This window comes from Anopheles moucheti, chromosome 2 (genome assembly GCF_943734755.1).
Source record: "Anopheles moucheti chromosome 2, idAnoMoucSN_F20_07, whole genome shotgun sequence".
Lineage (NCBI taxonomy): Eukaryota > Metazoa > Arthropoda > Insecta > Diptera > Culicidae > Anopheles > Anopheles moucheti.
Window position 1 is genome coordinate 52,897,788 of NC_069140.1, and position 17,448 is coordinate 52,915,235.

The 17,448-nt window shown below is 40.4% G+C and overlaps 2 protein-coding genes across 2 annotated transcripts in view; one reads left to right on the forward strand and one right to left on the reverse strand.

Moving 5' to 3' along the window:
- Positions 1-183: 183 nt before the first annotated feature.
- LOC128298882 (protein asunder) lies at positions 184-3,694 on the forward strand. The gene is made up of 2 exons (XM_053034684.1): positions 184-2,512; positions 2,592-3,694. The coding sequence occupies exon 1, from the start codon at positions 208-210 to the stop codon at positions 2,353-2,355; it is 2,148 nt and encodes a 715-aa protein (XP_052890644.1). The 5' UTR covers positions 184-207; the 3' UTR covers positions 2,356-2,512; positions 2,592-3,694.
- Positions 3,695-15,259: 11,565 nt separating this feature from the next.
- The window catches only part of LOC128310782 (neurogenic protein mastermind), a 223,654-nt gene continuing 221,465 nt past the window's right edge, over positions 15,260-17,448 (reverse strand). Inside the window, exons 7-10 of the mRNA XM_053047501.1 lie at positions 16,011-16,221; positions 15,849-15,934; positions 15,567-15,773; positions 15,260-15,376 (exon numbers count right to left, since the gene is read on the reverse strand). Of these exons, the coding sequence (XP_052903461.1) occupies positions 15,260-15,376; positions 15,567-15,773; positions 15,849-15,934; positions 16,011-16,221 (621 nt within the window). The remainder of the gene's footprint in view (positions 15,377-15,566; positions 15,774-15,848; positions 15,935-16,010; positions 16,222-17,448) is intronic.

Genomic DNA, 17,448 nt, shown 5'->3' on the forward strand with positions numbered 1-17,448 from the left:
TGTAAAATATTCTAAAAATATTATTTCAAAACAAAATCACATTTTCTTTGATTACAGCATTTTTTTTGCATCCCTAAATTTTCCTCCGTGTGGCCAAGGCTGTAGATGCGCACAGAAAAAAATGACAGCCTGTTCGTAAACAAACCAAAATCACTCGTCTACCGGTGGTTCAATTTCATTAGTTTCTGCTTAATCCAAATCGCCGCAATGAATGAAATCAATCACAAAACCGTGTTTGTGTTAGACCACACGCCTTACTTCGGCATATCATGCGAGAGTCCGATCGATTGCGATTTTATCAAAAGCAAAGTTCCGGTGCCACCGATCAGCAAGAGCCTGTGGACGTGTGCGGTGGAAGCTTCCGTAGAGTACTGCAGGATTGCGTACGATCTGTTTCCCGTGGGGAAATTGATACGCTTCGTAGTAAGTGATACGGCGGCACATATAGTGAACACATGGAACACGGGCACCCAAACCCTGACGCACATACTGAACGCGATGACGATGGTTGGTGTACCGCCACGGCAAACGCAAGCATCGGACTACTCGGTGATACATGGTTTACGAGCGGCTATCGAGGCGCTGGCGGAACCGACCGAGTTTCAGAAGGAACAACTACTAGCCCATGCAAAGAGTGACAATGCGAAGCTGTTGAATCGGGGCCGCGTAATTTGCATTACGTCTGCTCGGGATGACGCCAGCATGAAGAGCTTGGAGGACATTTTCCGCACGGTGCTGGTACAGCAAAATACGCTAGCCGGCCACAAGGATTACATCAGCATTGACCAGTGCCATCTCGTAATCATCAATCTATATCCTGCCAATATGGAATCAATGGTTTCCAACCGTGCGCTGATCGAAATATCGCCCATACTGATGTCGGAGATACATTCGAACAAGGCGAACAACATATCGAACAAGCTGACAAATCTCATCCTGCCACACTTTGATCTAGCAAGCACAACGGTTACCGGGATACCGATGAAGGAAGAGCAAAACGCTAGCTCCAGTGCCAACTATGATGTGGAGATTTTTCACGGGCGTACGGCTCACTCGGTGTTTCTCGGTACGGAGCTGGTGCTGCCGCACAGCTTAAAGGACGGTTCGGACTATGAAACGGTCACGCTGAAATGGTGCACGCCGCGCAGCTGTGGCTCTTCGGAAATGCAACCCTGTCTGGCGCAGTGCCGTGTCACACCGGTTGATGTAACCTCCCGACCAAGCTCATGTTTAATCAACTTCTTGCTAAGTGGCCGGTCGGTGTTACTGGAGATGCCGAAGAAATCGGGTGGCAAAATTACGAGCCATTTGCTATCGGCTCACGGTGGAGAAATTTTCATTCACTCGCTCAACACCGCCCGCAGCTGTTTGGAAGATCCGCCCTCCATATCGGAAGGTGGTGGTGGTCGTGTAACGGACTACCGTATCAAAGATTTTGGTGTACTAATGCAGCAGCATCGCTTAGTCCCGCTGAAACCAATGCCCGAGCGGCAAACGGATGAAAATTTGCAAAAGATGCGGACAAAGTTGTCACGAAACTCACGCTACTGGCCACTAACGCACAGTCGTACGGTGCTTTACAATGTGCGACACTTTATGGAACCGCTGTTGCTACTCACCCAAAAACCGGAACTGACCGAGGATGAGAAAATGATGTGCCTGAAGTCGATTTACAATTTGTCTCAGCTGGAAGAACGGCAGGAGTCACTCGCTCTGTCCAACATGGGCCATCGATTGAAGGGAAACAAAAAGGAAGAACAGTACAGACTGCTCTGGTCGGAGCTGGAAACAATCGTCAACGGTAACGGATCGACGCCCAACCATAAGGCCATCGTAAGCTGCATTCGCGAATGTCGACGCATGTACCCGAATGCGGATGGCAGCGATCCGTACGACAAATCGCACGGCACGGAGAGCACCGTGACGGATGCACACCGTGCCAGCGTAATTCGGGCCACAACCGATTCACCGATGTCTCCACCACATTCGATGACTGGCAGCAGTGGTGGTACGGCCGGTAGTGGTAGCAGCGGTGCTGCTGGAGCTGTAACTGGCGATTCTTCCTCCGGAACGGTCACTCTAGGTGCAGGCAATGCAAATGTTGCCGGAGTAGTTAGTTTGCTCGGAGGAACATCACGGGTAGGCGTGGCAGTAAGCAGTAAGAAAAGCTTCGGTTCCGGTGGACGCTCGTTGTTTGACGCGTTGGCTAGTACGGAACGGGCGATCAGTCAAAAGCGTATCGATTTCAGTGGTCGCCTTTGTACGCCATCAGGACAGATCGCGAAGCTGTATTCGCATCTAGGCTCGAAAGATGCAGAAGGTGCTCAAGGTGCTAGACCGACGGATGTAAAATAAGGTTGGAAGCATGATAATGAAACACAGTCCACAAGAGCTCGTTGGTAAAGGTTTCCATGGGCGAACGCGAAATGTACCATTGCAATTGCAAAGCTTAGCATAATGCTACATGGATCCTAATTTTATTGATGGACTGGAAAAACATACACACATGCACGTACGTAATCCCTAACAGTAGACTCTCTTGCAGAGCTCTGGCAGATGATTTAATTTTCCTTTCTCTTTACACATTTTAGTGCTCTCGTTACGCCTTACCTCAAGGATGCTATGATAGGTAAGGAATGCTGATCTACTGCATCTTCTGTTTGATTTGAAACCCCCTGCACTCCTGGATTCACCGACAACCACTTACCGAGAGGTGACTCTTTTGTCTCAATCATATAAACTAAGGGTCTCTAAACTACGGTAAAAAACGGATAAGCATTAAGTATAAAAACGTAATAAGCAGGGGCTGCATAGAAATTTTGCCTCATTACCGTTATAATTATATGCCAGGAGTTAATAGACGTAGACGTAGATTTTTTGATTATTAGCAAATTTTTTAAACAATTACACGCTTCAAAAACAATAATTTTTCATAAAGGTGTTTTATAGTTTTGTCATTACATGGAGCCACATTTCTGACAAGTGAAAAGGAAACAAATTTGAAAACATGTGTAATATGGCGCGTGGAAATATGCCAACTCCATAGAAAACCGTATTTTTGTATTCCATACAGCTATGTATTACACCATTTGGGTCTATTTCATAAACTGTTTTAATTATTCTCCAAAGCTAGGTGTCTCATAGTTACGTTACGGGCTGTAATTGAAAAGGTTAAATAGCATAAATTTCGGAAAAATGATTGTGAGTACACATAACGGTAACGGTTATTGTGAATTACAACAATGCATTTCCGTACGTTCTTATTTGAAAAAAGGTACCCTTCACTGAAATTGAAACACAATTACAGAAATAAGACAAAACAAGTGGCAAAAACACTATAATGATGTTAATAATTGAATCCCGCACCATTGTGTAAATAAACCCCTGCTATAAAGAATATCCCTGGTCGACTACTAGTTGTAGTATTGCTGCTGCAGCTCCCTCCCGTCCCCGTTAAACCGGTCATGTGATATGTACTATTTTCATTGTAAAAAAAGAAATAAAATCGAAACAATAGACGGAGGTATTTTTTTTTGAAGCATAAAAAATAGTACTTTTTTATTTTTCAGTTTTTCTTACCTTTTTCTTTGATCAGTAAAAAATAGTTAAAAAATTAAACTACCTTGATAGGAATACAAAAATTTGCTCTACCTCTTGTTTTTTTTCCTTATTCTTCTCGTAAAGGGCTAGCCGCTTTTGTTTTACCCTTTTTCCTCTCCCCGTTTCAAGTGTTGCAAGCCTCTTACACCAACCAGCTTATGTGTTTACCATTTTTGCTTTGTTTTGTAACCATTTGCACGTGATGCATGCAGCAGCATTGCACATAATCCACCCCCCGTGTGCTACCACTGGTCTGTTCATGGCCTACTTTATCTTTTCATCCATTCGGTGTTTAGTTCTCTGATTATTGGATAGCATTCCGAGCTTTGTCTTTCGATCTTGAACTGTCCGAGTGAAAGCAGATGGCTTTCAATAAACCTGTGTGTGTTTTTTCGCATTCCGCACCGACGACGATCTTCTTTCGAAAGTGTACACACAGTTGCACAGGAGATCCTTAGCGAAAAACGGGGTGTATTCGGTGTTTGTGTTATGCACTCTCTCCCACACTTTCAATGGCTACTTGCGCGCGCTCTTTTCCAGGTGGTATCGGTTCACAACATGCTCGCACGTTTGCTGCCTGCTGCTGCTGCTTGCTCATCCCTTTGCATTGTGTCGTTCTTTAACTTGTGTCACATCATGTTTTTACGCATCTAAAAGGGTTTTCGCTGCTCATACGCTGCATTTTTCCATTATTATTTGCATAGATCAACGCCACCCCCTCTCCCTGGCACCCCCGTTCTCACATTGTTACATTATTTTGTCTTCTTGTTTGTTTTATACTTTAATTTATTTTCACTAGAACCTACACTCTAAACTGTAAAAAAAGGGTCATCAAACTATGGCGTCTACATTTTGGTCTATATAGACGGATGTAATAAAAAACAGCTAGAACAGTAATAAACCTCTAAATATTTTTGTTTTTTTTTCTCTTTCTATCTCTCTCTTTCTCTTTCTCCTTATTCCCTTACAATGTATAATGTGTATTTTGCGTATTTTTCTGAGTGTGTGTGTGTTTTACGTGTACGTGTATGTGGGAGTTGAATGTTTCACGCGGTTACGGCAACCGATTGGTTTTGTTTGCCGTTTACTTTTCTTGTTTCGCATTCATTCCATTCGTGTTCAACTGTGTGTTTTTGTTGTTTTTTTTCATTATTTTTGTTTCATAATAATTATTATTTCATAATCATTTTTAATTAATTACTATTTATTGGCTATTAAATTTGCTTCGTTTGTTGTCCAATGTGTTTGTGTATGTGTTTGTGTGTTTGTTGTGGGGGGGTTTTATGTTGTTGCGATATTTATGCAGCGTAAACTGAATCATTTTACTGTTGTTTTGTTCACTTTGGTTTATCTACTTGCGCATTTTGTAGTATACGCAAGTATCGTTTGTGTTTTGTTTGTTTTCTGTGATTTCCAAACCAATAGTTCGAATAATAAAACGTATGAAAGCTGATTATAAAGTAATTACTCATTTCAGTTGGACGTTATGCGGCAGTGCGCTAAATGTGTAAAGTGTAGAAATATAAACAAACTATCCGTGTGCTACAAAACGAAGCTTACGCGAATGGTGAAGCAACCTATAAGCTTCACAAAACATTATAAGAGATAACTGTTTACGAGCAACATAACACCAAACGTATGTAAGGAGCTTCTAAGACTGTCGAAATAAGGCGCAAAGTATCCGTTGTTGGAAAATTTAAAATCTAAAAACATGTTTGCAGCAAGCGTACTGTCTGGGTAGGAAAGCTTAGCGTTTGATGAGATTTGCGTTGAGTGAGTTTTTCTCCCAAGCTCAAGTTTAGCTGTTGTTACGTTTTTTTTGTGTGTTGTGTGTTTGTTTTTTCTCGTTCCCTTTTCTGCTCTAGTAATACCGTAACCTTACGATACCCTCACTTTCGACCTTTATGTTTACGTTGCATAACCAACGTTTTTGCCTTTCCCATGCATGAAATGGCGCATACACGTAAAATTTCGTTTATCTTAAACATTCGCAAATGTTTCTCGCTCGTTGTTACATCATCTTTTGGTTGGTTTCCTTATCATCGCCTCACTAAACAACGTAACTGCAAATGGCCGATTTTAAAACTTCTCTAAAGTAATGCAAAAATCAATACAAATTTTATCCACACGCAGGAAAATTGTGCGGAACCGCATTGGGATTTTTTACCGTTTGTTTATTTATTTGTTTTTGTTGTTCTGGTAGTGTAGTTCTAAAACTTTATATTCCGAATTGTTTTGCTTATGCCGTATCATCATCGTTTATGTGTTGTTGGCGAGGAGGGGGAGTGAAAGGGACTCGGTAATGAGAAGGGACGTTTTAGTGGACTTGCGTATTGCTCCGTTGTTTCCTTATTTGGTGTGTGTGTGTGTGGGAAGTATAGTGTAGTTGTTTCGTCCTTTGCTTTGTCTCCATTCGTTCTCAGTGTGGTTTTATTGATCGTGTTTGTGTGTTTACTTTTTGTTTGTTTTTTTTTTTGTTTTTAATTCTGTTATTAATCTCACTTTGATCCACCAGGTTTAAGGTTTTGTATTTTTTGAATGGTTTAGTTTTTGTTAAAAAACGTCAGCTACAAGTATAAAAACATTTCTTCTTGATCTAAAGTTTTACACAATTCTCTCTCTCTCTCGCTCTTGTTTTTCACGTTTCGCTTTCGCGCGCCAACACCGCCGCTGGCAAGGACACACGTTGGCGAAATGGGACACACTCGTCCTGGCCGATTTTGGTAGCATTGTTTTTTTTCTTCTTCTTCGCTTCACAATCTGTCGACTTGTATCAGTGCCGTGTTGTGGTTGTTATTAATTTTGAATGCAATTCTGTGTTTTTCTTCGTTTCGTTCATGTTGTTTAAGCCCTTCGCAGCCTGTGTAGCGGGTTTGGTGGTTTTTTGTTTGCACTTTTATCGTAATTTTGTCAGTTAATAGAAATATCCCTACACCGAGCTTGTTTTTCCTTTTGCTTGTATTGTATTACTTAATTTCTGATTCCTTTTTTTTTTGCTTGTTCCGTTACATATATTACTTTCGGTTCGTTTGCACCGTTCGAATCTTTTCAATTGCTACACGTGAAGAGATTTCTCGTTCGCTCACCGATCACCTACCCCCGAACTCGGGGTAGTTAGTTATAAAGTATCTGTGCACGAGAGAAATGCATGTCCTTTTGCTACACGTTTATGTTGTTTTAGTTTAATTATCATATTAGTTCGTGAAAAATTGCTCTAAAATTAGAATCCAAAATCTACTCAAAAGATTTATATTCCTTTATTCGCCTTCCATCACGTTCGTGTCGTGCTATCGCCCTCCAGCATCTTCCAACGCGCTGCACTATGTTTTTGTATGTGCTATTTATTTAGAGCAAGAATAATTTATGCATTTCTGTGTTTTTTTTTGTTTTATTCAGAATTTTGGTATTTTGGTTTTCCAGAATTAATCGCTCAGTACTGCGAATATTCCATCGCATAGACTATAGCCAGAGAAGGAAAAGGAAACTACTTTCGGCGCCGGTGTATGCACTTGGTTTAGGGATTATTATACGAGGATGTTTTCTTCTTTTATTGCACAACTTTTCCTTTGATATTGCGCTTGAGCTTTCGCGTAGTTTCCGCCAATGACAATGTATGCTACTTTCACTAATCGTATGTTCCTTTTGTGTTATTTTCCGCAGCAAACGCGCTACGTTACGACCTGCTGTTTCTTACATTACATTGCATTTTCCAAATTAATAGTTAATGCCGTTTTTGTTTTGTTTCATTGCTTGTTTGTTTGTTTGTTTTATTTTTTTTAATTTCTTTTGGTAGCACATAAGTATCCACTTTCGTTTGAAAAAGGTGTTCAAGTTTTTCCTGTTGACAACGTACAGCGATTCAGCCAATTTTGTTGTTTTTTTGTTCAGTATTCGCACTCTTAGAGTATTGCGCACTTTCGTAGCATTACGAACGAGCAGTTATTAGTGAGTAAAACAAATAAACAAAATTTCACAATGCTGTTGTTTACTTCACTTTCTCAACAGGGTTTCGTAGAACTGCGCAAGAAATAGAGTGTACTGTTTTTAGCGTTCAGCAATTGAACCGTTCATGTATGTTTTTTTTTGCTGCTTGTATCCATTAGCAATGCAGAAACTTTCTATTGCTATGTGTATTTTAAATTGTTTCTTGGTTTATTTTTTACTGTTTATCTTCGTGTATGTGTTGTTTCTTTTGTGGTTGTTGTTGTTGCCATTTGCACAAGCTTTTTAGTAGGGAACAGGGAACTGTAGTAATATTGATTCTTACTTTCATCGACTTCGCGAAGCTTTATTACATCGAGTAAACTGATACGTGTTTTCAATGCAATTGTTATGTTTTTTTTATCTTGATTTTATTAACTGACCTCGTCAGGGTTATGGATCATTGGTTGTATTCTGTCGATGATTCGATAGCTGCCAATACAAGATATGAGTGCTAGGGGTGTGAAGTGGTGTAATGAGTACCGGGGGAGAGCTGTAGGAATTATCTCTATTTCACAACGTGAGCGAACTATAAACCGATGTCGCTGTTTGCCTCGCCGAATAGCGCATCATTAACGGGGTAGTGGTTTACTTAAAACACTGTACACAGTAGATCCGCCCCACAATTAAGTCCTGCTGCATTGACTCGTACAGATGCATGATGCATCATGCTGCTAGGTGTTGAACGACGATCATCTATTATTCCTTCTTATTCCTATACCATTTAACCCCCTCCCCCTAGTCCAGCCATGGCCAAATGTGCCGGTTTTGGAGGAAAACGGTCGATAAAGATTTTGCTTTAACTAGGTAACGTTTATGTTTCGATTAGTACAAAAAATAGAGAAACGATAGCAACACTCAAAACAATGACTTCCTATATTCGTCACTTTGCATCCATTTATGTTATTATCCTGGCCGGTTATATCCTTCTATAAATGTATGTGTTTGTGTGGGGTTTTTGTTATTCACGCATTAAAAAAGGTAATTATCGTCGCTGGTTCAATATCTCGCAACCCATGATGAACAAAGTGTTAATTAGACGGGTAAACTAGAATCTAAAACAACTGTGGTGCATTTGGGTGCATAAAAGTAGCTAACAAACTTATTATTAAGTAAAACAAAATGGTCAAAAATTTACCTTTTTAACAATTACCAGATAACAAGAAAGGGTAAATACAAAATAATTACTTTTTTTTTCTTTTCAAACAACAGTTTGCAAACAGTTTGACTAGTTCGTTGTCAGGGAAATGTTTACTATTTTACCTTTCAAACTGTGTATTATGTTGCCGTTGCTAAAACTTGATCCACTGACCGGCCCTTTATGGTGGCGTACACATCGTAATACGCCCTCTAATCGATAAGTTTTAATTTACTTCGCATTCCACTAATGGTTGCACCTTTGCGGCGTTGATAATTGATTACGGCCATACTACCAGTAACCGGCAAGTAAAAGGTACGAGAAGTGTTAATATTCCGACGTAGTTGAAGTAGTACACTAGCAGTACAAAAATATATTGCCTCTCAGTGCGCGTTGTCGCTGAGATCGTAGGTTTTGCTTACGACGACTGTTTTACCTTCTGCTTGTTGCGGGTTTTCCCTATCTGGTTTCGCTGATGAACATGCGAAATGAACGCGAATCTCCTGTTCGTGCTATAGCTGGTATTCAAGTCTCTGCCTTGTTTCATGTTGTGTGTTTTTCGTAAGTGTTTCGTTACTTCTTTCGTTTTTACTCGAGACTTCAGGTACAAACACTTCGTGCCGTTTGGATTTGGTTCTTAATTCCCGCTTTGGATGCTCCGCTAGCCGTGTGGCATTACTTTTACTTTCGGTGCACACGTTTCTTGATATTTGCGCCCGTTGATTGAATGCAACCGGAACACAACAATGGACATGACTAGATTTACCCAATTTCTATTGTAGCTGAAAACTAAGCAACAATTAACGTATTCCTATAGCGAGCGAAGAACGAAAACGGTTACGCGTACGGTTTAAAACTGTTTTACAAAAAAGCTTGAACAGAGTCAAACAGTAACAAACACTTACATCAAATCAATACTGCATCAGTGAATACTATCGTACGAACCACTCACTTACATGAGACGCACAAGCTACATTTAAATTGTTTCTATCGCTTAGGAATATGGTCAACGAAAGCCGTTCGTTGTTGTGTAGTTAGGATTCATGCATAAATTTAGTGTACTTGTTTTATCTTTACATTGAAAAGAAATAAAAAAGACAAAAGACAAAAAAACTATCAATAGCATTGCGGCAGTTGCAGCATATGCGTTCCGGCGGTGGTAGAGTGTTTAAACCTTTAAAACATTTGGTCTTCTATCCCGGTCCGACTTTTAATAATGTAATTTACTTTTACCGTTCTTGTTTTCTATGCAATCTATCGCCTCATTTCGTTATTTTCGTTACACCTTCTGGGAACTTGGGCAGTCCCATATCGTCAGTACTGATCGACGAAATGTTAATGCTCACACTTTAGCTAATTTGTACTAAGAGTACCGATTTGTGTTGACACTATCTGCTTCGTGATTAGAGTCAATGTGGTCGAAAAAGAGGCAATAAAGATCCCATGGGAAGGTAACATCCCACGCATCCAGTAGTAGTGGGTCTGCTGCTACATAAATAGTAAGAAAAGTCTTCACAACAAATACATGCTCCCAGATGATGAATTTGTGTGTGTGTGTGTGTGGGCTTCCCATTTTCCATTACAAATATTGTTCAACGCAGAGGAATAGTTTTTTTCAAACACTGTTCATTGTTCCACCGTTCATTGTGTTACGCAAAATGATTCTATTATCTTCCATTCTGTCGCAAAAGTTTCGGTTTTGAAATATTCAATTCAATGATCACCACGCTCTGGTCCAGTTTACGAAAGCTACATCAATCCAACTAAACCACTTGTGTATGATTTGCCATTCTAATTCACTAAGAAGAATTTTCTAGAAACCTCGTTGAACTTTTGTCTCGTGTCTCGCACCCCTTGCAGGTTGTTTGGGACCTGTGTTGCACAATGGGTGCATAAAAATATAACATTTCTTCCTTTTACTTAAAACAGTGTGCGCGCGTGTCCGCCATTTGTTTTTCTTTTTCTGGGAGGAGTAAGGGGCATTCAAAATGTAAACTACTCGTTATGTTCTATCGGATAGAAAAATATACTAACTGCAGCTCCGTTTGCGACATGAGGCATGATAGGATAGTAATAATTCTGTGTCCTATCAGTTATCTTTGTATGTAGTTATTCTACCATTTCGCATTATTGTTAAAAGGGAACGTCAGACGACAACTTTGATTTCTTCTACGGTAGAGTTTATCATAAGCATTATCTTATTTATGTGTGTATGTGTTTATCTCCACGATTTAATTCATGGAAGAAATATGTTGAGTCTTCTGAGTCAAGCTTTTTTTTTGTTTCTCAAATCAATTGCTATTCGGTTTCAAACAACTTCTCTATCGATGATACATTCGAAGAATAAAAAGCCAATCCCGAACTGGTCAAACTAAAGGGAGCATTATGTATCTTCGTTTGTGGAGATATAGATGCATTACTTGTGTTTTTGCTTACCACCGAAGCATATCGTCAAATGTAATAGTTTCATTCAATCCTATGCATTGCGGAAAACTACATTATTATTCGTTAAAATTTGTAAATTGTTCTGTTTTCTTCGAATAAAATGTGTATTTTCTCTATTGCATACTCCCGGTGAAGTACGATGTAATATCGTGTAGCTACTTCAGTTGCAAAAGTGTGTCGGCACGTACCAAATTTTTAAAGTAGAAACATTATTCGTAACCAACTCTACCATTGAATTTAAACCCTTTCGCTTGTTTTTTTTTTCGTGAAACAATAAAGCAAAATCGAAATTAGTTACGAAAGTAATAATTGATTTAACGTACTAAAATGTACGGAGCGTTACGCAGCTACAGGGTTTACCTTTACAAATGGCTTGCGCTACTTAAAATATAATCAACAATATTTATGTGAAGCAACGCGGGACATCAAACATATTTTGATTTTCGTTTTATAAATCTGTGGCTTGAAGTCATTCGCTAGCTAATAATTCTATTCATAGTTCGCTAAGAAACTGTTTGTTTATAAACTTACTTTGTTTATCAATCGTCTGCCATACGCAGAGCATAGTTTGTCTTTTTTCCACTTCGACTTAATTAAATATAAAATTGTTTTAATACATCTATTACACGATATCCTCAACAGGGTGTTTAAAGTCTGTTTCAAGAAGATTTTGCTTACATTCACAGTTGTGTTTATTCCATTCATCCAACGGATGTGAAATAGAGTAAATCAGAAGAAGCACAAACATTTACAATTTGTTTTTTTTTTGGCGAATTTCTCGCTTCTTACTTTCCTAGCCTCTTCCTATTTGTGTCTGTTAGATCGATCATGCGTTTGAATTATTTTGGAAAATTCCTTTAGTACAAGGAATTATACCAGCACAGTTACGGCACTGTTAGTGCCTTGCAAATAACTATAAAGCTGTGGCTATCTCAGCGTTCGTTCTTGTTAGCCATGATATTCCATTGGTTAGCGCATATGGTTGTTTTTGTTTTTGTTTAATGTGAAAGTTTTATAAAAACGTCTGTTACATTTTTTGTTGTCATATTCAAAAGCCGGCGGAGCAAAACATCGGTTTCGGTTTCGATATAGCTACCTTCATGCGCAAATATCGTTGCTGGAAAAGTAGTATATTACACGGTGCGATCGTCTGAATTGCAATAATGTGTTTCTATATTACAGTAAACCGATCCGGTTTAGTTTTGTGTACTGCTTTGTGTAGCTTAAACTAGTCAAATCAATGGCTATCCTTTCAAACGAAACGCGCTACTACTACATCAACACGACTTTTTCCAACGGAGTAAGACGCAAATATTATCTATAGTATTATTCCTTTTTAAAAAAAATAGTATCAAAACGGAAATTTCACTAGTTTACTGTATAAAATATGTTGATATGATCATATAACTCGCTTGGTTATTTTGGAAAAAAGTGTAAGCCATGTTCAAGTAGGAAGGAAATAAACTATATTCGTCAGAAACGCGATCACATACTTTAGTAAAAAGTAGAGTGTCTTTTGTCTACCGTATCTGTGTGGATGGCTAAAAGATTTTATTTTCTATCTACGCTAATGTGGGTCCGGTTATGACTCGTATTGAGAACGTAAAGTTTAAAATGGCTAAATCGTCACCATTCCGTTCTATATCTACACCAGTCTAAATGTATGCTGCTGCTGTAAGCGCACGATATATACGTTTTATATGTTTATGTATACGACCTATATGTATAATAATTTATATGATTTATCTAATTCAGATCGATTTTGGTTTACTAGTTGTTATGCATCACTTTGAATACTTTTTTTTCCACTTGTCTGTAATGTTGTAATTTTTGTAAGCACGTCATATTGAACAAATAGAAAATGTGTGCATAACATGCAACGGGGTTTACTTCTTTTTTAATTAAATTGAAGTTACTCAACAGCTTGGAACAGCAGAACCCTTCCTAGAGCAATAATGTGTACTTTAAAAAAGTATTGACTCCGTATTACTGATTTTTCACGGCTTCATTAGCTGCCACACTGCTCAAATATTTGACTGTGAAAAGTACTACATGACTGCAATTTTCAAATGACGTAACATAATTGATAAACTAAAACCATTCATAAACCAAGCCATTTTATAGATCACTCGCGGTTGAGGCATTCCAGATATGAGAACTTGTCGGAGATTAATGGCAATAAAAGTACACTGTCACGCATTATCTACTTGTTTCATCAACCTGTTAAGTAATTGTCTACAATATCTAACCATATTAAGGATAATCTTTTTCATACATACATCGCACGTTGATTATGGTCAACCGTGCCCGATGCTGCAGGTTTTGTTTACTACTTAAAACTTTTCAATTACTGTGATTTAACAAAACTAACAAGAAAATATATTTCACCTATTTCGGCTTGAGCGCTAAGCGCAGCATATGAATAATGTTGCTGGCGCTGACTTGATTGTGAAAACCATACTAGAAACTTCAGACCAATAGACTAATATTACCAACATTAATGAAAAAAAAAAAAACAATGATTTCGATCATAGCATAGGATTACTTCCTCGCGGAACACACGGTTGGCATGAATTTAGACGCGCATTTTTTAACTACAAAAGGTACAAAAGGTTCGTGAAATCTTAGTACAGCGGTACGTGTCGCCTAAATCAAGGCATTTATCTTTTGAGTCTTGCCGCTGCACATATGGATGCAACAATGCCATACCTATAATACCTATGATTACTACCAGTTGTATTGCAAATGGTTTAACTCTATAAAAATATTACTTTCTTTTAGTTTTAGTGTAGCCTTTTTATCACAAATATCGATTTAACTTGCTTTACTTTCGGGATGGTACCGGTCAATTCAACGATTTGCTTTTCCTTTTTATCATACGTATCGATTCGCAATCGGATCGGTGACAAAGCAAGCAGAGCCTCGTCCTTGCAAAATATGTACAGGTTTAGCATATCAAAGCACATCAGCACACGACAAAGGCGTGCTTGAATCGATTGTTACATCAATGTATTTTAACATCTCCAAAAATTGCGCAAATATTTAATTCTCTATACTCTAACGTGCACTGCGTTGCTGCAGCCTGATTGCTGGATTATGGACATAAAAATGAAATGTGTGGCGTTAACCACAACATAAAATCGGAAATTGAAGATTGAGATTGATAAAAGAAGGATGGCAATGCTTGTTTTTGACAGAGAATATAAGGTTTGTGAAGATATCTTCCAGGAACATAATTCCAAACAATGCTTCTCCTTCTCGCTGTAATTATTTAACTGATATTTGAACGAGAACAGAAATTGTCCATTGAGAACGCCGTTCTTCGGGTTGTTCGCATTTTTCTAATCTAATGGCCGAAGTAAACAATGTATATTCGTCCCTTCGCCTTTAGGGACTTCCATTAGTTGTAGGAGTAATCGATTGCAACTTAGCAAGGCGCTGTTTCAGAAGATCTTCTTTCTTTATATTACCCATGCCGGCAACAATGCTGCCGGACAAGATGTTATTGAGGGCACCGATGCCATTACTGTTGTTGCTACTACTGCTACCGATTGCTGCTATCGCTGAATGATGGTACTGATCAATGGAACTGCAACGGTTCAACGAGGACGAAGACGAGGGCGGTACGAGCTGCCCGGCGGCGCTATTACCGCTTGCTGATGACCCAAAGCGTGGCTGGATATGATGGTACCCTCCCGTTCCGCCATGCACTGCATTCGATATGGAAGAAGATGGTGTGGTTACAGTGGATGGCAGCGGGGGTGGTCGATTTAGCTGGTGGTGTCGTGCTCTAGATGACAGTCCACCGGCAAAGCCAACGGCTCCGCTGGTACTGGCTCCAACGCCGGTAGACCAGGGAAACGAAGGCGGCGGTGGTATGTAGCTGGCAGATCCGGCAAATCCGGCATTAGAGCTGCCGCCACCATAGTAGAGTCCGGCGGGTAAGGTACCAGTGCTTGCGGATAGCGATGTAATGGTTTCGCTGGGTGCTGCGCAGCCGAGGGAACCGACGGCAGGGCCGCCAGTTCCACCACCCGTCCGCGCCGTCGCCGGCGTCCTAGCAGTTGCAGTTGATATTGATCGGGGCTGTTGACGTTAACACCAACGAAAGGGCACTGCCCTTGGCCGGTCTGCTCCTTCCTTAACGAGGGGCTTGTGGTACTCGCGGCCTTCGCGCGAGTGAATCAAACCCCAACACTGTTCACAATAATACTACGTGACAGAAAGGAGAAACAAGAGCCTAAGTCAGTATCTGTTGTCGAGAAGCGTACTGCCGGTAACGTAAATAAGGGCAATTTTCAATGTTGGAAATAAACGTTTAGAGCAAGTTGGTTGCATAACCACTGCTTCGTAACCAATCCAATCCGATCCCGTAAACAGTAGCCAGCCACCTTAAGCTTACCTGAAGACAAGTAACGTTGGCACAGAAGAAAGGTGCAAATTTTCCTCCACAACGCTGGCCATGGCACTCGTCACACATTTGATCGTCCAAAACGTAAGGTTTCACCTCGACACGTTTATCTATATCGCCATGCTGCAGCTGGACGAAACGGGCTGAGATGGCAGCAATGTAGCTTTGCTGATTTGAAAACGCTACACGTCCTGCGCCCTGAAAGGTTCAGTCGTACAAAGTTTTTAGTTTGGATCGGCTGTTACAGGCGGTGTGACATTTTGGCGTACTTACCTTCGGATATTTCAACTCTGGATCCGTATCGATACCTGCGTAGCATACACCACCATACAAGCGATCCATTATCATGGCCAGTTCATCTATTGAAATGCACGGGAAATTGGAGCGAGATTAGTATTTGAGGCAGACCTACTAAGTACGGTGGCGTGTACTTACAAGCTTTCAAAGGTCTCGGAACGCCACCCACAAAGACGGTCTTCCGCGGGTCGAGTGGCATCGAAGCATCCAGCACGAAATCGGCATCCGCCAGTCGCCATGGACGGATTTGAACCGCTTTGTTCTTGATCGTCGGTGATGAGACAGTGATGTAGAGCTTGTCGTCATCCGGGACGCACGTTTCGATCAGCTTTTGGACACCGCGTTCCTCCTGCGAATTAGAACGTGAGCACAGAGAAAACAATTTGCCAGGATTAATCGTTTGAAAAATCGCTTCATCTCCTTTCATGACGACAACCTGCGCTTATGCGGATCCGTTGCGCTTACGCGACCGTGCTAGATGCTAGGCTACAGGACCGCACAGAGCAAGAATCAAATCACCCCGAAAAATACTTGTCATCAATCTTGGCCCTGTTGCTTCCACCAGTGGACTTTGCTTCAATTATCATCGCATCCGTCGTGGGTTAGTCGTGCATTCGCAACGAACCATGGGCAAGGTCCATTTTTCCACGCCTTTAAAGTGGTGGACCGTTGGACCACTTTCCTTTTTTTTCCCCTCGGCTATTCACCAGACGCAGCGTTCTATGCCGGGAAAGATCATTTAAATAATGAGATTTTTTCCTCCAATTAATCTTCCCACTTTCATGTTGTCTCTTGTTACAGTGCGTTTTTTTTGTTCTTCCAAATACCAGGTACACGGTGGATACAGACCAAAGCCGGGATGAAACGTGTGGTCATTTTCCTTCGCAAAACGACTATGAACGCTCCATTACTGTGCGGCACACTATGGGTCACGGGCGTTTGGCAATGGTTGGCTGTCAAATTAATTTAATTAAAATGTCTCTCGAGGTCCCCGCATACTGACTTTCATTACACTTGGGTAGTAAAACATTTCATGGGACTCTCCGTCCACCGGGGAGTATTGAATTCTCGTATCTCAATGAGCCTTTTTAACGTAATGACTTCATCAAGAAGAGACTTTAGACAAATTTAATAAATTCAGTCGAACATCAGAACGCAACAACGGTTATGGAATGCTGCGTATTGGGGTTAAACCAATGTTGCACCAAATGACGCATGAGACAACACACAAAAATCGGGCTGAGACCACCACCTGGCAAAATGCATGCCAAACATATCAATCTGGTTCCGCATGAAAGTTGTGGAAACATTGCCTCGGGTGAAAGAGGCAAGAAAGTGGTTGGCTCCATATGGTTTGTCTTTCTAAGCACCGTAGAAGGAACCATGTATAATGCAAGCGTTTCGTGTGCAAAACTCACACTCGAGAATTTTCTTACACTAAGATGAGAAAGTTCTTTTGCCTTCCAGAACTGTGTAAGCGCTTAAACAATTTCTGGCATGGAACGTGTTGCAAAAGTGATTACCATGTTTTGCGGGCATTAAGTTTTGAAAGAGCATATGTCTTGGGGCGGGTGAC